This window comes from Erythrolamprus reginae, chromosome 1 (genome assembly GCF_031021105.1).
Source record: "Erythrolamprus reginae isolate rEryReg1 chromosome 1, rEryReg1.hap1, whole genome shotgun sequence".
Lineage (NCBI taxonomy): Eukaryota > Metazoa > Chordata > Lepidosauria > Squamata > Dipsadidae > Erythrolamprus > Erythrolamprus reginae.
The window spans coordinates 65,272,061-65,295,767 of record NC_091950.1 but is presented as its reverse complement, the minus strand read 5'-3'; the positions used below and the strand labels follow the sequence as shown (position 1 = coordinate 65,295,767).

Genomic DNA, 23,707 nt, shown 5'->3' with positions numbered 1-23,707 from the left:
GGCGCTCTCTTATCACTAGCCAGTCAAAGTCCTTAAAGTGACATTACAACTGTAAATGTATAAATTACAATACACAGTTTAACATACATGGCAATCCCAAATAACAATATGTACCATGTACTAACAGTTGCTAAATGAGGAAGTTGCTAAATGAGAACTACCAGCAATAGCTTTCAAAACTATGTATAGAAATAGCCTTTGGAAGTACGCTGTTCCCTCGACTTTCGCTGGGGATGCGTTCCGAGACCACCCGTGAAAGTTGAATTTCCGCAAAGTAGAGATGCGGAATACACTATTTTTGGCTATGGACAGTATCACAAGCCTTCCCTTAACACTTTACTCACCATGTTTATTTATTAAAGTTTATAAAAAAATATTTATTAAAGGCAGACGAAAATTTAGCGATGACATATGACGTCATCGGGCGGGAAAAACCATGGTATAGGGGAAAAAACAGCAAAGTATTTTTTTAATTAATATTTTTGAAAAACCGTGGTATAGACTTTTCCCGAAGTTCGAACCTGCGAAAATTGAGGGAACACTGTACTGATATCATCACAAGGCAATAGATTTGTTATACTTCATAGAGATTCTACTTTAGCAAGATAGTGACTGTACAATCTTGACAGTTCTGCTAGAAGGCAGTAACATGTTTGAGGTCAAATGTTCTCTGCCATTTGTTTAAGGAGGAGTTCTTGATCTTCTATACTAAGTTTCTTACCCTTCGTCAGAATTCAAACTACATAGGAAAGTGATTCGCTTTATCTCTTGGACTCTTGCTTGACCGTCTTTCCTTCCTTCCAGGCACCATTTCAGTGAACAGCAGACGGACTCCTTTCACTGCAAGTGGAGAGAGTGAGATCTTGGATCTGGAAGGAGACATGTACCTGGGAGGACTGCCCGAAAATCGGGCTGGCCTTGTCCTTCCTACTGAGCTGTGGACAGCTATGTTGAACTATGGTTATGTGGGCTGTATCCGAGACCTCTTCATTGATGGCCGGAGCAAGAACATCCGACAATTGGCAGAGCAGCAGAATGCAGCTGGTGTCAAGTCTTCCTGCATTAGGGTCAACACCAAACAATGTGATAGCTATCCCTGTAAAAACAATGCTGTCTGCAAGGATGGCTGGAACCGCTTCATATGCGACTGCACAGGCACCGGCTACTGGGGAAGAACATGTGAACGGGGTAAGTTCAGAATTCAGAAAGAAATTTTAGCCAGAGTTGAATGTTGTTTGGGTGCCATTTTAATTTCTTGATACTATGGGTGTTTTACAGCCTTTGGGCCTTTGGCTGTCCCTGTCCTTATTCTCTAATCACAGGGTTATCAGGGAAAGAGTTTTTAATCAAAAGGCTTCTTCTCTGAATCTGGCCATTTTCGGCATTCAGTAACTTGAGGAGTTTAGCCTTCATTCCTTCCTGTGAAGGTTCCTTCCTGTAAGCTTCAACTCGTCTCTCTCTCTCTCTCTCTCTCTCTCTCTCTCTCATCTATCTCTCTGTCATATATATATATATATATATATATATATATATATATATATATATATATATATATATCTCCATCCATCTCTCAATCCATCCATCCAACCATCCATCTGTCTGTCTACCTGTCTATCTGCTTATATCCTGCCCTACTCCCAGAGGACTCTGGGTGGCTCACAACCAAATAGACATAATATACAACATAAAACCCTATAAAATACAGGACAAAACAATTAAAACCCATGATGAACAACCAAAACAGCTAAAAAAAACCCCCATGCTTATCTTTTCTGGTCAGATCTTGATAGTGTGCCATATGTTCAATGACCCCCAGGTCTGCCAAAAAGCCAGGTTTTTATGGCTTTTCGGAAAGCTAGTAGGGAGGGGGCAGTTTGGATCTCAGGAGGTAGCTGGTTCAAAAGAGGCGGAGCAACCACAGAGAAGACCCCTCCCCACAGGCCCACCAACTGACACTGTTTAGCTGATGGGACCCAGAAAAGGTTAACCCTGTGGGCCCTTATCAGTCGCTGGGAGCTATGCAGTAGATTAATTAAAGAGCAGATTGAACTGTCATTAGGCTCCAAGTTTGTTTTAGCAGAATTCTTACATTAAAGTAAAAACAATAAACAAAATAATAATAAAATAAAACAAAAACAAATACACAAATATATTTTGAAGTATAAAGCTAAATTCTGAGTAGTAAATATTCCGTTCACTGTATCATCAAAGTATGAAATAATGTCTGTTTTTTAATTTCTATGCAAATCTTTCAAAAGTGGTCCTTTGAAAGCATCTTTTGAAACAAGAAAGTAACCATATCTTTTTCCAGGCCTGTGTTGTTGCTTTGTAGTACCTCTCTGTTGCTTCTTTAAGTGTATAATATTCAGAGCCATTTTCTTTACTGAATGTATGGAGTAGTTGATATATCATCTACATCTGGTTTCTTTGAAATGACGATGTTAATTCAAGGCCAGCATTATAGGTTATCTGCTAGATACTCAAAATGGCCTATAACCAATCTTGCTGTTCCGGTGAAATTAAACTTATTATAAATAAATTATTCTATTTGTGGCACTGTTGCAATTTCTGTTGCCACTTCTGTTCCAAACCATCCCAACTATTTTTAAATTAGACGACCATGTTTCTAGGTAACTGTCAAGATAATACTAGGTTCCTTTGAATCCAACACTTTTTTATACAATACCATCTTGACATTTTGAGAGACTGACAATAGTATGCCAACCAACTAGCAGAGAGTGAAGCTTATTGTTGGGGTGGCTCAACTTTTGTTCAATTTAGTGCTATATGAAATATACCAATATGATTCACCAATAGCTACAGGGCATAATGGCAGCCTAGGAGATCACTCATTTCTGAGTGGTAGGGGTATGTACTCAAATTCTGATCTAACGTGGGATCATTAGCGCTATCATGCTAAAGGCCTACTAAAGTCTGCCATCAACCTGTATCCATTGAGGGGGGGAAAAGCATTACTGAAGGAGGTCTAATGAAAAAGCAAAATGATATTTTAGCATGGAAAATTGTGTCTGGAAGATTAAAAGGGTGAAATTCATTGAAGAATAATGAGTGAGTGAAAGGAATTTGAATGAGGAGAGAAGGGATGACAAAGGCATTAAAACTTGTTCATAGTTTGGTGAAGTTATTTCCATATTACATTTCTTGGGTTCTCATTTTTAAGATTCTGTTTATGTAGCTTGACGATAAAATACAATTAGCTCATCTGGCTGTGTTTGCTGTCTGGTTTACCTTGCAACACTGACATCAATCTTGCAAGTCTGAAAGTACAGTAATTTTCTCCCTCTCTTCTTTTTTATAGCCCACAAAATTAGGGTGGGGGCTTTTGAGCTGTTTGCCCTGCCCATGTTCTTGCTGTGGACTAAGCTGCTTTTTATCTGACTGTTCCCTTGGCTGCTTCTTTTTGCCCTGTCTCCCAAGGTCATTCCCACATACTATTTTAACACCCATGTCCTGGACTATCAAGAGTTATGAGTGAAGCAGGGAGTCAAACTATTTCCAGACCAACTCCTCCTCTTAGGCAGAATTTAACTTCACTCTGTTTTTTTACATTCAGGTTTGTAAGAGGAACATTTCAGGACAAAGAAAATGACAGTTCTCTCTCCCTGGAGAGGCGGGTATATACAGAACCATAATAAGTAGATAAATTGTAAACCTGTAAATAAAGTTGAACTAGATTGAACAGAGCAATCTAAAACGAGTAAGCAGAAAGTAAGACTAGACCCTAGGAATAAGAAAAACAAGCTGAAACTTTGGTATTATAAATAAATATTTATTTTGAGGCCTATTTTATAATAAAATTGTCCTTGTTCAATCTCTTGTTTAATTCTAAACACCCCCCCCAAACCCCACCCACCCCTCTAACAATATCACCACCTAAAGATTTGACCCCTTATATATTGATGTCATTCCGGTTAAGGTTTTTCCACATCAACTCTTGGCTGGCCTGCCCTCACCAAAGGATCATCTCTTATAGCAATTTCAAGTAACTCTTAAAAAGCAGGGGTAAGAGGACACAACCCTATGGCATCCCTTGTTCATCAGACTGGCTTCTTGATTTCTGGTGTTTGTGCTGTCTGGTTAAGAAGAGCAGAATAGAACTTTCTTGTCCTTGTCTGTCATCCAAATGATTGCTTGGTCAAAATCACTTTTGATCTTCCTCCAACAGACATCAAAACATACTGTATTTTCTGATAATTCGTCTTCTAGAGCTCTTCTGGTTTGGCTGACAAAAGCTGATCAGGGACAATCTCATCCTGCCCTCTGGTTATCTTCCAACTCTAACTCTCAAAAGTGGAATTAGGTAGAACTGCCAGTGAGGTTACTAGGAAAATTCCCAAATGTCCTTTAGAATTCATTACAGTTCCAGTACTGAACATATTTTGTGTTGAAATAATTCCAAACTGTACTGACACCAATGTGATGCTTTCTTCTCCTTTCTGAGGAGGAATTTGAACCATGCAGATGGGACATGGCAGGTAATCAAGTAGGACAGCACTTTCAGCCAAAATAGCAAGTGCAGAATAATTTCTTTTAAAGCTTCTAGTTATGGTGTGACCTAAACGTTTCAATTTGTTGTCTCTCTAGATCATCCTATAACATGGCTTTTTTAGACCAGTTGCCCATCTTTTGAGTAATCCAATATGCTTCTAGTTAAGTAAACATATGGCAGTATTACAGTAATACCAATGTAACTATCAGTTGACCAATATATAAAGTTATTGGGTCTTTAATAATTCATCAGAATAAATAGGGGTCCTCAAACCTGGCAACTTTAAGACTTGTGGATTTCAGCTCCCAGAATTCTCCAGCCAATATAGCTGGAGAGGTCCACAAGTCCTAAAGTTGCCAAGTTTAAAGATCTCTGGAAAGAATCTGATTTTACCTTGAAGATTACCAACATTACTGGGGCATAAATTTCTACCAGGTGCTATTTTGCTGCCACAGAATAACCATTGAATCTCCACACTTACAGTTTACCAGCTAATTCTTTAGTCTATTTGGTGCACTGGATTTGTACAAGAAATTTTAAAATAGTAGTAAAAGTACTATTAGTAGTACTACTACTAGTAGTTATATACCTAATGCCTTTTAGTCTCTATTGTGGGGTGGGGATCTATCTTTCTCCAGATATACCTAGATTACATTTCCTACCTAATGCCTCATGAAGAAGAAACATAGAATCTTAGTTCAGCAATATCTGTATTCCCATCCCTGTTACTCTCCTTTTCCTCCTTGCTTAACCTTGGCACTGTTCTTCATTATCTTCTTTGCTTAGTGCTGCTTATAAAGGGCAATGCATCTGTTTTTGGTTATGTGATAGTAAACAAAGGTCTTTAGTTTCCATTTTATTGTCTGCCAAGTACCTTTACTGCAGCATCTCTTAAAAGCTCTTTAATGAGGACACACATCTGCCAATTATGTATCCAATAAACTGAGAAGCTATAAAATTACAGAGCAATAAGATGTGTTACAAAATTATTTATTGCATGGAATGAATTCTATAGCTCTTGCTTTGTATCTTATGGCTAAAAGGATGAACTCCTTTAATTACTGGCTGTAGCAAAAAATAGATAATGATCTCTTTAGGAACATGCAAGTTACATATTTTGAGCATGCATCTCCAAACTATAGATCATCTGGGAATAATTTTGTTAAATGAACAATCCTTTCATATCTTAAAGATGTTTATTATCAATTCAAAGGCCAATGGTAATTGCAGAGTTCAGTATATTTTATAGTATTTCCAGCTACTCATATTACCAACTAATTATGACCTAAGTTCAGGATTAAGGGTTCAAATGATGGGAACATGAGGTCTCCAAGATTTCTTTTTTCTTCTGGTCAATTCATCTTTACTGGTCTTCTGATTTCCTGGCTTTTGCCAGAGAGTTAAAAGATTATTGTATAATAGCTAGCTGTGGCTATCTTGGCATAGAAAGCCAGATCGGGAACGGCGGCTGAAACCTCTGTGCCCCATCAATCCCAGTGGAATCAGCCTCAATACCAGGCAAGTTGCCACCTGCCTGGTTTGTGCCCCCTGGCCCCCACTGACTCACAGCCATAGTAAGCCTGCTGCAGGCAAGTGGGGGCCGGGGGATGCAAGCTCGGTGGGTGGCAGCTTGCTTGGTGCTCTGTCCGATTCCATCAGGATTGGCAGCACTCGGGGCGCAGAGGTTTCAGATACTGCAAGATAGCCGCTGCTGCAGCTTCAGCTGGGCAGAAGGGCATAGGAGCAGGGGGCTTCTTGGCGGTGTGTAGGGGCTGAAGCTGCAGCAGTGGCTATCTTGAGCATAGAGAACTGGGTTGGAAGCAGTGACTGAAACCTCTGCACCCCGCGTGCTGCCAATCTCAGTGGAATTGGCTGCAGCATCAAGCAAGCTGCCACCCACATGGTACAGTAGAGGTACCACTGTATATCTCGTCTGATAAAAAGAAGAATTAGGGTAGACATGGTATCAGTGTTCCAATATCTCAGAGACTGCCATGAAGAAGAGGCCGTCAAGATTAGATTAGATTAGATTAGATTTATTGGATTTATACGCCGCCCCTCTCCGAAAACTCGGGGCGGCTCACAGCAAGACAAAAACAATACATAATGACAATCCAATACCCACCAATCCAATGACAATTTTAAGCTAAAATTCATAAAAAAACAACCCCAGAGTATTAAAACAAATAAACAAAACACGCATACAATCAATCTAATACCAAAACAACATGGGCAAGGGGGAGATGTTTCAGTTCCCCCATGCCTAACGGCAGAGGTGGGTTTTAAGAAGTTTGCGAAAGGCAAGGAGGGTGGGGGCAATCCTAATCTCAGGGGGGAGCTGGTTCCAGAGGGTCGGAGCCGCCACAGAGAAGGCTCTTCCCCTGGGTCCCGCCAGACGACATTGTTTAGTTGACGGGACCCGGAGAAGGCCAACTCTGTGGGACCGAACCGGTCGCTGGGATTCGTGCAGCAGAAGGCGGTCCCGGAGATATTCTGGTCCGGTGCCATGAAGGGCTTTATAGGTCATAACCAACACTTTGAATTGTGACCGGAAACTGATCGGCAACCAATGCAGACTGCGGAGTGTTGGAGTGATATGGGCATACTTAGAGCAGCCCATAATTGCTCTCGCAGCAGCATTCTGCAAAGCACCTGAGGGCAAGACAAGAAGCAATGGGTAGAAACTTATCAAGGATAGAAGAGCTAAGGAGAAATTTCCTGACAGAACAATTAATCAGTGGAACAATTTGTCTCCAGAGATGTGGGTGCTCCAACACTGAAAGTTTTAAAGAAGATATTGGATAACCATTTGTCTGAAGTTGTGTAGGGTTTCCTGCCTGAACAAAGGGTTGAATTAGAAGACCTCCAAGGTCCCTTCCAACTCTGTTATTCTATTTTTATTTCCTGGAGAGCACCGGGCTATAGGAGCATTCATGCCATTGGGCAAGGCTTGTGTATCTCGGGGAATGGTGCGAAGCAGCCTTTTTGAGTGGCAGTGGTGGCACCAAGGGTAAAGCTGAGGCCCAGGCCTTCAGTTGAAATCCAGCCTCAGGAATGTTGCCAAATACTACTTTTTCAGTGTGGCCTAAATGGCTGCGGGGTGGGAGGGAGAGCAGAGAAGATTCAGTCTGGGCCAGTCATTGGGCCAGAGATTTAGTCTTCCGAGCTTTTGAACTTTTGTAATTTCTTGAGGATGGGCTCCAGCACAAGTCCAAAAGCTTGGAAAACGAAACCTCTGACAGATCCAGTTTGGATTTTGCAGCATTATCCTGTATATTTACCTTTATTTGGGAAATAAGAATAGTTTCTTTTTTGTTGCGGTGGGGGTGGGGGAGATGACATGTCAGCAGAGTCAAGTTAGGAATTTTCTGAATTTTTGGTCACATTATCAGGTTCTCCATTAATGCAATAGAGTAAGTGGGGTTTATAAGAAAGACAACTAAATATAGAATAGAATAGAATAGAATAGAATAGAATTTTATTGGCCAAGTGTGATGGGACACACAAGGAATTTGTCTTGGTGTATATGCTCTCAGCGTACATAAAATAAAATATACATTTGTCAAGAATCATGTGATACGACACTTAATGATTGTCATAGGGGTCAAATAAGCAATGAAGAAGCAGTATTAATAAAAATCTTAGGATATAAGCAACAAGTTACAGTCATACAGTCAACATGGGAGGAAATGGGTGATAGGAATGATGAGAAAAGTTAGTAGAATAGAAGTGCAGATTTAGTAGAAAGTCTGACAGTGTTGAGTGAATTATTTGTTTAGTAGAGTGATGGCGTTCGGAAATATGAGATATTAGTTTTCATTTAATGACCTGGTCAAGTAGGGATTCTTGAAGACTTCTGAACAGTAGGAAGCCCTTGATGCACTGTATTTCACTGCCATCATCCAAGAGAATACCCAACAATTATTTTTGACACTCTGCTGCATGGATATCATATTAAATTCCTAGCTACATCTCTTTGAAACAAGTTTTCCAAGCCTGAGCTGTTGATATAGAACTGACGAGAATGAAGCAAATGGTCCTTCCAAGTGTTATTGAGAGTAGTTTTGGGCAATTTCCACAGAAAAGAATGATGTATTCTATATTTAAATGTATATCATGATGCTTTGAGGTATGACCAATCCTTTAGCGGAATGTCTGTGCAGCTTACTAATTATAGTGTCTGTGCGAATAATAACTGCATAGTATGGTTGATTCTATTATTTCAACATCATTTCAGAGCATTTCATTGTTTTGACTATTTCCAACAATATCTTTCCACTTGATACCTGGAAAATCTTGAAAGCATATGAGTCAGCAACATTGCTCTGCGTCCCTCTGAGAAATAATGCAAAATGCAATTGCATTTGTGATTCCCTTTCTTAACATAGTTTTTATTTCCCATACAGTGATTTGGTATTTAACAACGATATACACTGAATCTCCTTATATGACATCAAAACTGAGATACTGTTTATATGTAAATAGATGAAAAAATCATGGGAAATAATTATATAACCTAAAACTATTTTTTAAAAATCCCAGGTCCTTTTTACTCTTCTTTTCCAGGGATGCAAGGCAGACAAATTTGTGGGAGTGAATGTAGAAGATTGGTAAAACAGAATTATTCCCTGCCCCTCCCCACAACCATGACTTGGTTTCTAAATAGTGGCCACATTGAAATGCTATTTCACTATTCATTTTTGTTAGATGCCGTTTTAAATGCTATCTTCATAAAATTTGAGGGAAAGATCATGGAAACTCTAAAAAGGCAAACTGAAACAATTGGATGTTAAATGTGATGGTGCGGATGGTGGGGGAAATCACCTTTGAATTTGTTTAAGAATTTTCAATAGTGGGACCTTTTATTTATTTATTTATAGCAGGGGTCTCCAACTTTGGCGGAGTTGGAATTCTGGGAGTTGAAGTCCACAAGTCTTGAAGTTGCCACAGTTGGAAACCCCTGATTTAGATAATTTATATGGCTGCCCATGTCAGCCAATAAAATTGAAAACAAAACCCAAAAGCTTTTGTCAACGTATTTAATGGACGAGAATATTTTAACTTGAATATCTTTTTTTTGGTGGGTATGTAAATATGTGTGTCTTTACGTGTTTGTATGTTGCATTTATGTTTTTTCTATATTGTTTTTTTAATGTATATATTTCAATTAAAAAAAATTAAAAAAAAGAAAAAACCCTCCAACAGTTATAAACAATAACACATAATGCCCAAGGCAAACAATATGTTTCAGACCTAAAATCCCAAGCATAAAAGAGCTTGTTTAAGCTGGCCCAGATTCCTTGGGAAACAGCCAGAACTTCAGAGTGTTACAAAAAGCTAACAGGGTCTGGGCCATCTGCATCTCCAGAGCCATGCTGTTCCAGAAGGCAGGCACTACCCCAGAGAAGCCATGACTCCTGGGTCCAACCAGATGACACTGTTGGAAGGGACCCAAAGCATGCCCTCTCTGCTAGAAATGGCGAGGTGAGCAAAAACAATGGGAGAAGAGCAGTTCCACAAATATCTTTGCCACAAAGGGTTTTATTAGTGACAAACAGCACTAAGGAAGAGAGGGTAATAAAAAATAGGAAAGAAAGAAATGATATATGCATATTGATTTTGATGGTATATGCAATGTTTTGTGTGTTTAAATTAAAAAAAAGAAAGACAAACAGCACCTTCAATTGTATCTGGAAGCCTACTGAAGAGCCATAATTTAGGAAAGAGTAAAAGTCTCAGTCTAAAATACATTAACATTGAGAATGTCTGGGCTATAAATGTAAGAGAACAAACGTTGGGCATTTGCAAAATCTTCCTTATGTGTTGTTTTACAGGGCTTGTTGGGCATTCAATTAATGTAACATTTTAAATTTTAAAATAGTGGTATTGGCAGTGAATGACCATAGCAAGCAAACCCAGGAAGCACACAATATGATGCAGAATTCATACCTTTTTCTCCATGCAATAACTAGCAGTAAATCTGTAATGCCTTTATTTGTGATATAACTAGCAACACTTGTTGGAAAATGCTGTTTCCTTTCCCTGGCTTAAACCAACCTCGTGTGTAATTCACTAGCTTCCTTGCTCTGTCAAATTAGAAGTTAAGACTTGGGACTGGGTTTTCTATTGACTGAAGGAATGTACATTAACATGACTGTGGGGAAGACTTAAGTAACATCTAAAAAACCACTAACTCCCCACTTGTTCTAAAGCATGATTAAAGAAACATCATCTATTATACTGGTCTACAAGGAGAAAGCCTCGGAAATGAAAGTAACTTAATTTTACCAGAATTAATTCACTAATAAAGGAAAATTAAGTTCTGAGTAGTAATTGGCTCCAGTTTCCAAGATACAGGTCAAATTTGCCTCAAAATAATTCAAAATTACATGTGTGGTTATGCTCCATACCTTTTCTGCAAAATGTGATATAGCAATGAGAATGCTGCCACACCAATCATTATAAATTTATCTTTTTATTGATACCAGTAACATAACTTTCCATTCATTGATTGGATTTCATGTAACATTTTCATTCTTTTTGCATTAAAAACTGACAAACTCTAACATCAGATTAAACAACAAGCTTCCATCTTTATTCACTATTCTTAATGAACATATCTTTTCTTTTATGTATACTGAGAGCATATGTACTAAGACAAATTCCTTGTGTGTCCAATCACACTTGACCAATATAAAATTATATTCTATTCCATTCCATTCCATTCTGAAGTTGTGAACTGAAATAGGATCATCCTTGGGAAGATTCCAGCAGTAATCGGTATTAGGGCCAGAAGTCTTCTGGCTCAAACAAAGAGGCAGGGGTGGCTTTGCATAAAAATAGCTGTTTATTCAAAGCAATTCAGCTCAAAAATGGAAATGGGGCTGATAGCTAGTGCTCAGGAGACTTGGACAGTTCTCATTGGTTCTTCCCCTGGCAGCCTCCCTATAAATAGGCATATTTATAGGGAGGCTGTCAGGGGAAGAACCAATGAGAACTGTCCAAGTCTCCTGCGCACTAGCGGTTTAAGTTAAACCAATCAGATAGCAGCCAGATAGCAGCCAGTGCAGTCGCAAGCCAAGGACTTAACTCCCTCCTTTGTAGGCAAATATACTTTATTTATTTATTTTATTTATTTATTTATTAGATTTGTATGCTGCCCCTCTCTGCAGAATCAGGGCGGCTCACAACAATAATAAAAAACAATGTATCACAAATTTAATATTAAAAAGTCTCTAAAAACACCTTATTGAAAAAGCAAGACGCACACACAAACATACCATGCATAAATTATATAGGTCAGGGGGAGATGTCTCAATTCCCCCATGCCTGGCGGCAGAGGTGGGTTTTAATAAATTTACGAAAGGCAATCCTAATCTCTGGGGGGAGCTGGTTCCAGAGGGTCGGGGCCACCACAGAGAAGGCTCTTCCCCTGGGTCCCGCCAGACAGCATTGTTTAGTCGACGGGACCCGGGGAAGGCCAACTCTGTGGGACCTAACTGGTTGCTGGGATTCGTGAGGGAGATGGCTGTCCCGGAGATATTCTGGTCTGATGCCATGAAAGGCTTTATAAATCATAACCAACACTTTCAATTGTGACCGGAAACTGATTGGCAACCAATGCAGACTGTGGAGTGTTGGTGTGACATGGGCATACCTAGGGAAGCCCATGATTGCTCTCGCAGCTGCATTCTGCGCGATCTGAAGTTTCCGAACACTCTTCAAAGGTAGCCCATTTAGAGAGCGTTGCAGTAGTCGAACCTCAAGGTGATGAGGGCATGAGTGACTGTGAGCAGTGACTCCCAATCCAGATAGGGCCGCAACTGGTGCACCAGGTGAACCTGGGCAAACGCCCCCTTCACCACAGCTGAAAGATGTTTCTCTAATGTGAGCTGTGCATCGAGGAGGATGCCCAAGTTGCAGACCCTCTCTGAGGGGGTCAGTAACTCCCCCCTCCCCCCAGGGTAATGGACGGACAGATGGAATTGTCCTTGGGAGGCAAAACCCACAGCCACTCCGTGTTATCAGGGTTGAGTTTGAGTCTGTTGACACCCATCCAGACCCTAACAGCCTCCAGGCACCGACACATCTGTATAAGTCTATGTATAAGTCTTTATTGTGAAGTATCTTGAAAACTTTAGCCAGCCAGCACGTTTATTACCTGTTTTCTAATTCATCTAATCAAAATATGTAAAATTAACACATTTTATCTTGGAGGTCAATAATTTTCCAAAATTTGTAGACCTGTATTATCTTTCTTACTACCAATAGAAATAAACTTAATTGATTTAGTTTACTTTCTAAATAAATTCCACAGATTAGTGGGGGAAATTATCATTTTTCATATCCTTCAAATTCCATTGATTAGTAACTCCTGGATTGGCCTGTTATTCTTCATTCCAACATAGGAACATCTTGCTACTTATTTCAGACTTTGTAAATGGTGTATTTTCATCACCAATGTCCCAGCGTATCGTTTTCTCATCATTTCCCATCAGCTAAACTAGCAGACCACGAGGAACATTTCTGCCTAAGCTTAATAGAGAGCTGATAAGGCAAGCAGAAAGGTCATGAAATCTGATAATTCAGTTGCCCTTTCAGAACTGAGAAACAGACCCAAAGTAATCATAAAACTGCCTGTTGGAATCAAAACCGCCACCATTATCAACAACAACAAAAACAACAACAACCAGTCAGGAGTTTGGCATAGCTAGTATTTGTCTGCTTTACTCATAATCTATGTGATGATCTTGCCTCAGAAAGAACTCCTGTCATATATTGAGATATAAGTACACATAGCATCTCTTTTCAAAGTCCCAGTTGTAAATTCTCTGATAGAAAAGCTCTGATAGTTACTTCGTTCAAACATTGTTTTGCCAATCCATAATAAACTAGGGAAAAACAACCTCTTCAATACTGAAACATTATAAATAAAAAAGGGTAAACTATGAAAAGATGCATTTTGCACTGAAAAATAGTGTATACAGTGTTCCCTCACTTTTTGCGGGGATGCGTTCCGAGACCTCCCGCGAAAGTCGAATTTCTGCGAAGTAGAAATGTGGAAGTAAATACACTATTTTGGGCTATGAACAGTATCACAAGCCTTTCCGTAACACTTTAAACCCCTAAATTACAATTTCCCATTCCCTTAGCAACCATTTAGATTATTACTCACCATGTTTATTTATTAAAGTTTATTAAAAAAAATATTTATTAAAGGAGGACAAAAGTTTGGCGATGACATATGATGTCATCAGACAGGAAAAACTGTGGTATAGGGAAAAAACCCACAAAGTATTTTTTAATTAATATTTTTGAAAAACCGTGGTATAGACTTTTCGCGAAGTTTGAACCCTCGAAAATCGAGGGAACACTGTATATGTGAGAAAGAAAAATATTGTTTAAATGCTTGCAACAAAGGTAAGATTTGAAGCTATAAATCCAGTGATGGGATCATACGGGAATGGTCAGGAACGCAGTTTCGGTAGTAAAATTTGGAGCTCCACCCCAGAGCACCCAATTTGCACTTAAAGATGTTGAAACAAAATGCATAAGCCACGCCCACAGTGTGGTAGTAAAAATTTTGATGGCCCATCACTGTATAAATCCAATAACAAATGGCAATATTTTTATAAATAGTTGGGTTTTAACAGGACCTGTTGCTTCCCCTTTTTAGATATAAATATGAAAGTCACTTAAAGTATCTTAATCATAAAATTATGAATGAAAAGAGTAGATGCCAATAGTGCATATTGCAAATATGGGCATACGTTCTGTTCTGTCTGGGTTTCCCCAGACGCCAACACCAACTAAAAAGAGTGGCCAGACACGCTGGTAAAAAGCAAAGTCATTTTATATCTTTGAAAACAAACACAGATAACAAAAACTGTTCTTACAAACTGGAATGCTGTGAAGCTTCACAGAAGAGTCACGACGGCCAGACAATACAACAGGCTTCTTGCTGGCACACACACCACTGTAGATAATAAAACCCACGCCTCCCCCAAGTTTTCAGCCTTCGAGGCCACAAGCCAGAATCAGAGACGCCAAGGATCGAAGCAAGGTCACAGGACTCCCAAAAGATAACTCTCCACAATACAGGAAGGGCGGGCCTGCCTTTTCAACCTTTCTGAGGAGAACCACACCCAAACCCAGCTGTTGCCTATTAGGGATGGAAATACCTGGCTAATTGTCCCCTTCGTTGTGTTGCCCTTCTCTGCCTCATATCTATGATGGCTTGTACGTTCTCATCTAATGACTCCAGGCTACTCGCTGGGGAGAGCTCCCCCCCGGGGGTCTCAGGCTGTTCCCCCTCCTTCTCGTCCTGACATTCCTCCTCCCCGTCTGCCTAGTCCTCCTCCTCCTCCTGTTCCTCGTCCTCCCCCTCTGAGCATGGAGCCGGCAGAGTTCCAGCCGTTCCCTGAGGAGCCTCAGACTGAATCACAACACGTTCTATGGAATATACTCTTTAAAATAAATCCAGATTTACTTCTGCTAATTATATGAGGTAATCTTGAATGCTGAACATCTCTTCTGGTCTACTGGATTGCTTTAAAACAGGTTTGCTGGAATTCAGCAAGGTCTGCAAGCTGTATTCAGGAAAAGATAATAGTAAACTTTAATATTCCACAAGGAAATTATCTGCCAATCTTGAAAATTAGTGAGACCATGGTGTGTGTTGTTTGTTTGTATGTGTGTGTGTGTGTAGAGAGAGAGAGAAAGATATATACACAGATACAGAATATATATATACACATATATAGAATCAAGATCATGTGAAGTGTTAATACCACTTTATAATGCCTTGGTAAGGCTACACTTGGAATACTGCGTTCAATTTTGGTCGCCACAATGCAAAAAGGATATTGAGATTCTATAAAGAGTACAGAAAAGAGCAACAAAGATGATAGGGAACTGGAGGCTATAACATATGAAGAACAGTTGCAGGAACTAGGTATGTGTAGTTTAATGAAAAGAAAGACTAGGGGAGACATGATAGCAGTGTTCCAATATCTCAGGTGTTGCCACAAAGCTCAAAACACAAAGAAGAGGGAGTCAAGTTATTCTCCAAAGCACTTGAGAATAGAACAAGAAGCCATGGGTAGAAACTACTGCTGGACTTCACCAAAGCTTTTGATAAAGTAGATCACAATCTCCTAATCCACAAATTAGAAAAAAACAGGGTAGACTACAACAAATGCAGATGGATAAAAAGTTGGCTGATGAACCACACCCAATGAGTTGTCCTCAATTGCTCCAAATCCACATGGAAGAAGGTCGGCAGTGGGGTACCACAGGGTTCTGTCCTGGGCCCTTTGCTCTTCAACATTTTCATCAATGACCTAGATGAGGGAATAGAGGGGGAACTAATCAAATTTGCAGACAACACCAAGCTGTCGAGGATAGGCTCAAAATACAGAAAGACCTAGATAGATTAACGTTGTGGGCCCAAACTAATAAAATGATGTTCAACGTCTAGAAGAGTAAAGTCCTTCACCTAGGTAAAAAAAAATCTAGATACACATACAGTCTGGGAGGAACCCTACTTAGCAGTAGTTCCTGTGAAAGGGATCTCGGAGTCTTGGTGGATAATCAACTAAATAGGAGCCAGGAATGTGCAGCAGCAGCTAAAAAGATCAACACAATCCTAAGCTGTATCAACAGGGGGATACACTCCAAGACCAGAGAGGTATTAATACCACTCTATAACGCCCTGTTCAGACTACATCTGGAGTACTGCATTCAGTTCTGGTCACCACACTTCAAAAGAGATATAGAAACTCTAGAGAAGGTGCAGAAAAGAGCAACCAAAATGATTAGGGGACTAGAAACAAAGACTTATGAAGAGAGATTGCTGGAACTGGGCATAATAGCCTAGAGAAAAGAAGGTCCAGGGGATAGCAGTCTACAGGTACTTGAGGGGTTGCCACAGAGAGGAGGGTGTCACTGTTTTCCAGGGCACCAGAGGGCCAGATGAGGAACAACGGTTGGAAGCTGACCAAAGAGATATTCAACCTAGAAAAAAGGAAGAACTTCCTGATGGTCAGAGCGATCAACCAGTGGAACGGCCTAGGGTGCTGTAGGATTTCCTGCTTAAGCAGGGGGTTGGACTTGATGACTTGCAAGGTCTCTTTCAACTCTAATATATAAATAAATATATAAATAAATAAAAAACATATATCCATCCTAAGATAAAATACAGGAAATAGTATAAGGGCAGACTAGATGGACCATCAGGTCTTTTTCTGTAATCAATCTTCTATGTTCTAGGAGAGAAGCAATTTAGAACTAAGGAGAAATTTCCTGACAGTTAAAACAATTAATCTGTGGAACAGCTTGCCTCCAGAAGTTGTGAATGCTCCAACACTATAAGTTTTTAAGAAGATGTTGGATAACCATTTGTCTGAAGTGAAGTAGGGTTTCCTGTCTAAGCAGAATTTGGCTAACTCCCAAAGACTATATCTTGATGTATCCACTCACTGTGAAAAGTTGAGAATGCTTACTTGGTTTCCAAAATTGCATATCCCACTATCTTATTTTTTTGTCATTAAGTCTGATTAAACTCCATGTGAATTTTGCTCCCCTGGTCATTTTCTATTGGGAAGGATATGACCATAATGTGTTGTCGTTAGTTGGGAAGTCATGTCCGACCTATCGCGATCTCATGGACAATGTTCCTCCAGGCCTTCCTGTCCTCTATCATTCCATGGAGTCCATTTAAGCTCATACCAACTGCTTCAGTGACTCAGTCACTTCAGCCACCTTATTTTATATCCTTCCCTTCTTTTGCCCTCAATCGTTCCCAACATTAGGCTCTTCTCCAGAGTGTCCTTCCTTCTCATTAGGTGGCCAATGTAGAGAGACCTAAATTCTATTTTAGTTTAGGCCCTTCCTGTTTCTACTGCACTGTTCCACTGTTTTCTGCCAGCTAATGGCTGCCAATCTCATTTAGATTATAGAATTTCAAGAATCTCATTTTAGTTGCTCTTGTCCAGAGCACAACAGTTTTTGACTTTCCCTGTTCTCTTGCTACTGGCACTGATGCAGTAAAATGCCTCAATAGTATTATAGCTGAAATAGTAGATTGATTAGTCATACAGAGGTTATGTCCAATATTTCAAATTACCATATTGACCGTGGAAATTTTATCTATGAAATGAATTTCATTTTACTACTTCATCTTAATTCAGTCCAGTCTGACTAGGAAGAGGCAGTGGGCCCAAGATTTCATCGTTCTTTTCTGTTCATCTCGGCAAAAGTGGAATGATTTCACATTGAACCTCATAGTTAATTGATTTTCTTTTCTTTCGCTATCTATATGAAGATGTCTAGTCACCCTTTAAAAATTCTGACGGACGGGCTAAACCAAGGTTGGGCAAAGTTGGCTCTTCTATGACTTGTGGACTTCAACTCCCAGAATTCCTGAGCCAATCATGCTATATCAGGAATTCTGGGTGTTGAAGTCCACATGTCATAGAAGAACCTAGTTTTCCTATCCTCTGGGCTAAACTGTTTGACAAAAATGGAGTATGGATGCAAAAGAACACTATTTAGAAATGTCAGAACTGGTGGCACTCGGTGCAGGGGTGGTTTCTGATTTTCTTTGTTGCCGGTTCACTCAGTGATGCACCGCATGGGCGTGGGCACCTCACACATGCACAGTGCTAAAAACACAGCTTCCATGCATGCAGAGAAGCAAAGATAAAGATGGCTGCACCTATGGCACTGCTGAAAAAGCTGATTTGGTGTCATGGCAGGTCTGGATCACTGCCAGTTCCAGCAACCCAGGCCACCAATTTATTACTATAGAACCAGTCCGAAGTGGGAGGACCCCATCTCTGGCTCAGTGGTGTAAGATTCTGATGACTTCCATTTTGTGCTCTAGTAGGTGATGAGAATCAAAATGTAAATATTGATCTCTGTGTTGAAATTTCTGTAAACTTCAGTGTTAAGGCTTCTGTTTTCATTAATGTGTACTGCACAATCCAGGAAGGATACATGATTTTTCTTAACATCTTCCTGTGTGAATTTGATGTATCTGTTCACAGAGTTGGTATGTTTGGTGAATGCTTCCAATTCCTATGTTTTGATCTTGACCCATGTATCACCCACATACCTACAAGGGAGTGGGTGTAAGTCCTGTGAAGGAGTCTAGGACTCTAGGTCTTTGGTTTCTACCTCTTCCATGGAGAGATTGGCCACAATGGGAGACACAAGTGAATCCATGGCGCAGCCATGTTTTGTCTGTAGAAACCCTCATTGTTTTTAAAATGGGCAGTGGCATTATATGTATGACTGAATGTAAAATAAAAGAGTTATAAATATAAATTGAAATGGTGCATTATCAGAGGAGATATGTAAAAAAAGAAATACTGGGATGAAATATTTCATTAATACAAAGGTCACCAGTGTGAGATGAGACAAAATATCTGACAGTGGTAATGTGAAAAGTAAAGAAGAAAAATTGCAAAACTTTGTTTCTAGTTCTATAGCATTTCTATGCCTTTTCATAACGTGGATTTTAATGTTCTAAATACTTGACCTTTAACTATAATATCTTTTGAATCCTTATTGACTAGGCTGTTTTCTCAGTTAACATAATTCCCTGGGTAACAATGATATTCCCAGAATTTCAGCAGGGGAACATATGTTGAAGTTAATGTTCAGGCGTATCTCTGGCCAGATATTAGATTTTTATATTGAACTGGAAGATTTATTTCATTTTTATTCATTTTATTTATTTGAAATTATTAACTGCTCATCTGTAATTTAGCAGATGGCAGAATTTTTGAATACAGATTTTGTAACTGAAATTAAATCTAGCCTTAATTTAGATCCTATCGATTAGTGTTAAAGTGACACATTTAAATCTCTATGTAATACTAATCGCAATACCCATTCCCCCCCAAAGCTCCTTTTTTTGAACCCTGAAATGAGCGCTTGACCTTACTTGTGGGGAGGACTTATTTTGGGATAATAAGCAAGAGAGAGCTTCGCTTGCTGTCTTATCTGACTTCCAGCTCTGTCTCCCTAACCCTAACCAGAGGAAATGGCAGGGACCAGCTGCGCATGCGTTTAAGTATTTTTGGGAAGGGCTTATTTTCTCGGAGGGCTTATTTTCAGGAGATGCCTTATTTTCAGGGAAACATGGTAGCACTTTGACTTATATACCACTTCATAGTGTTTACAGCCATCTCTAATCAGTTTATAGAGTCAGCGTATTGGTCCCAATAATCTGGGTCCTCATTTTACTGACTTCAGAAGAATGGAAGGTAGAGTAACCTTGAGCCTGTCAGGATCAAACAGTGAGTCAGCCTGCAATATTGCACTTTAACCATGGCGCCACCAGAGCTCCTAGCAAGCAAAATAATTGAGTTATGCATGTCCTGCATGTTGTACACACCAAATCAATAGTGCCTTATTAAGTAATCTAGCACCAGTATCGCATAGTGGTTTAGGTGTTGGATTAGAATGTGGGAATGCTCAATGCAAATTCACTCTGAGGCTTGGAAATTTGTGCGGAGAGGGGCAGCATACAAATCTAATAAATTATTATTAATTATTATTATTAATAATGTTTTAGAATTGGCCGTTCTCTATCTTAGTTCAACCTATTTCATAGATTTCCTGTTGTAGGAGGAAACATGAAGCAGTGGAAGTGATATGCCGGTGCCTGGAGGCTGTTGGGGTCTGGATGGGTGTCAACAAGCTCAAACTCAATCCAGGCAAGACGGAGTGGCTGTGGGTTTTGCCTCCCAAGGACAATTCCATCTGTCCGTCCATTACTCTGGGGGGGGGAATTATTGACCCCCTCAGAGAGGGTTTGCAACTTGGGCGTCCTCCTCGATCCACAACTAACATTGGAACACCCTCTTTCGGCTGTGGCGAGGAGGGCGTTTGCCCAGGTTCACCTGGTGCACCAGTTGCAGCCCTATTTGGACAGGGAGTCATTGCTCACAGTCGCTCATGCCCTTATCACGCCGAGGTTCGACTACTTCAATACTCTCTACATGGAGCTACCTTTGAAAAGTGTTCGGAAACTTCAGATCGTGCAGAATTATTATTATTATTATTATTTATTAGATTTGTATGCCGCCCCTTTCCGTGGACTCGGGGCGGCTCACAACACAATAAAACAATTCATAACAATGCGGCCGCGAGAGCTATCGTGGGGCTTCCTAGATTCGCCCACGTTTCTACAACACTTCGTGGCCTGCACTGGCTGCCAATTGGTTTCCGGTCACAATTCAAAGTGTTGGTAATGACCTTTAAAGCCCTTCATGGCATTGGACCAGAATACCTCCGGAACCGCCTTCTACCACACGAATCCCAGCAGCCGATAAGGTCCCACAGATTTGGCCTTCTCCGGGTCCCGTCGATCAAACAATGTCGTTTGGCAGGCCCCCGGGGAAGAGCCTTCTCTGTGGCGGCCCCAGCCCTCTGGAATCAACTCCCCCCGGAGATTAGAACGGCCCCCACCCTCCTTGTCTTTTGCAAGTTACTCAAGACCCACCTATATCGCCAGGCATGGGGGAATTAAGACATCTCCCCCAGGCTTTCTTATATTTTATGTTTGGTATGTATGTGTTGTATGGTTTTAAAATTGTTGGGGTTTTTTAATGTAATTTTATTATTAGATTTGTTCCATTGTTATACTGTTTTTATTGTTGTTGTGAGATGCCCCAAGTCTTCAGAGAGGGGCGGCATACAAATCTAATAAATTGAATTGAATTGAATTGAATGATGGAAGTTCTGCATATAAGTTCTCTTGAGCTCTTGAATAAAAGAATGGATAATCATATGTCAAGTTAATAAAGAAATAATAGAATGCCTTGGGGTGTTGTAAGAACCAGGCTGTTCTTGCTTTGCAGAATCAAATCAAGACCATCTTGTTTCTCTCTGCCTTTGGGAAGCCAAAGTGCAGGATATAAAAGTATTCATTTTCTAAATTGTTATGGCATACACTACTTCTGAACAAATTTATCTAATACAGCACATTAACAGGAACATGAAAATGTTCATTTCAATCAATCACTAATTTCATATTTTTGATAATCTTATATTTTTGCATGTGAAAATTAAAGCTCTCAGAATATGAAGTTCCTTGCAGATTTCAAGAGGAATAAAACAAAGAAGTCTACATAATTTTGATTTTTAAAAGGTTCCCAGTGTTTATTTATGATGTCATTTTATTATCTACTACTACCTTAAGTGGATAAAAAAGTAAAAGAAAGGAAAAAGGAAATGTTGGGCAATAGAAAAATATTATTATAAAATATGATAAACGTGCTCTTTACATATGCATGAGGTTTTGCAGTTCCTAAATCAATAAAAAAACTCTGACTAAAATGGCTTAGGTAATAATGGATCATTGAAAATATTATTTCACAAAATTGTGTGAAACTTTTAAGAGGATGTGAATTGGTATTGACCTAACAGAACATGTAGTGGCAATGCTAATGGACCCAGAGAGGAAAAAATTAGAGCACTGTTGTTAGAAAAATAATCTATATATTGTTGTTGCTTGGAAATAAGTTTGGTGCCATACAGTGCCATGATTATCATAAACATATACTATATACAGTGTGTCTCTCCTTCCCTATGAAGCTTGATTATTAAAGTAGCAGTCTTCTGTTAAGAAACCAGGTTTAAAAACAAAGACCTAAATAGAACAAAATTATTTCACTTTAGTTTGTAACAATGCTTCTCAATTTTAGTCACATTAAATTACATGGACTTCAAACTCCCAGAATTCCACAGTCAGATGTTAAGCATTTACATATCTTAAAGTTGCTGAAGTTGAGAAACACTGATTTAGACCAACACGTGACAAATCTTTTCCTTGACTGGAATCAAGAAATGACATTCTTATAGAATTCTGAATCTTATCAAGGCTCATTGTAACTCCCTTTTGCTGTCATTCCATGTTTATTTATTTATATTTTTTATTTGTTTTGTCAAGTACGTATTGGTGGTACGCAAAGATATAATAATATTTATATACATGATACTAGTAAAAGACATTAGGACAGGGACAGAAGGCACTCTGGTGCACTTATGCACACCCCTTACTGATCTTTTAGAAACCGGGAGAGGTCAACAGTGGATAGTCTAAGGGTAAAGTTTTGGGGGTTAGGTGATGATACTACAGAGTCTGGTAGTGAGTTCCATGCATCCACTACTCGGTTACTAAAGTCGTGTTTCCTGCAGTCGTGTTTAGAATGGTTTACTTTAAGTTTGTATCTGTTGTGTGCTCGAGTGTTGTTGTGGTTGAAGCTGAAGTAGTCGTTGACAGGAAAGACATTGTAGCAGATGATTTTATGAGCTATGCTTAGCTCGTGTTTAAGGTGATGTAGTTCTAAGCTTTCTAAATCTAGGATTGTAACTCTAGTTGTGTAGGGCAGCGTTTCCCAACCGGTGTGCCGCGGCACACTAGTGTGCTGCGAGACACAGACAGGTGTGCCGCCAAGCTCCCCGCCCAATCTGCCCCCTCTCCTCCTCCGCCGCCTGCCTTGGGGCGCGACTTCTCTCGCGGTGGCTGCGGCTGCAGCTTCAGCTCCTTGGGACGAAAGCGCTCCAAGCCCTCTCTCGCAGCCCCCTGGCTGGGAGCGCTTTCGCTGTGAGAGAGGGCTTTCTCCATCCGTTTCGGGAATGCACGCCCCGCCCCTCTCGCGCGCGCGCCGCTCCCCTTTTCTCTCAGCCCTCCCTGGCTTCGCTTCTCAATCCCTCCCTCCTTCCGTCTTTCCTTCCCCTCAGCCGTTCTGTCTGGGGGTCTCCCGCTCTTCCCTTCCCTGCCTCCCAGGCTTTGCCTTTGCCACCCCCACCCTTTTTTGGTTGACAAGGAGTCCTTTGCCGCATCCCGCAGTTCGCACTCGGCTCGAGGCCGCTTTCCCTGGCTGTGCTCGGAACCGACAGGGCGCTGCTCTTTCTCTCTCTCACTCTCTCCCGTGAGGCGGGGGAAGGAAAAAAACAGCAAAAAAACCCTTCTTGCAGCGTGCCCGAGCTCGTCCCTTCAGCAGCGAGGGAGGGAAGTCAGAGGGTGAGAGAACGAGCGAGCGCTCTTGTCCTCGGTGCCCTCTGCAGCCTGCCTTCCTTCTTCTTTGCCCCCGCTGAGGGATGGAGAGAAAGATAGAAAGGAAAGAGGGAGGGAGAGATAGAAAGGAAAGAGGGAGGGAGAGATAGAAAGAAAAGAGATAG

General features: G+C 40.3%; 1 protein-coding gene across 1 annotated transcript in view; it reads left to right on the top strand.

Moving 5' to 3' along the window:
• NRXN3 (neurexin 3) overlaps positions 1–23,707 on the top strand; it is a 1,550,407-nt gene that overhangs the window by 491,103 nt on the left and 1,035,597 nt on the right. Inside the window, exon 8 of the mRNA XM_070753995.1 lies at positions 805–1,188. Within this exon, the coding sequence (XP_070610096.1) occupies positions 805–1,188 (384 nt within the window). The remainder of the gene's footprint in view (positions 1–804; positions 1,189–23,707) is intronic.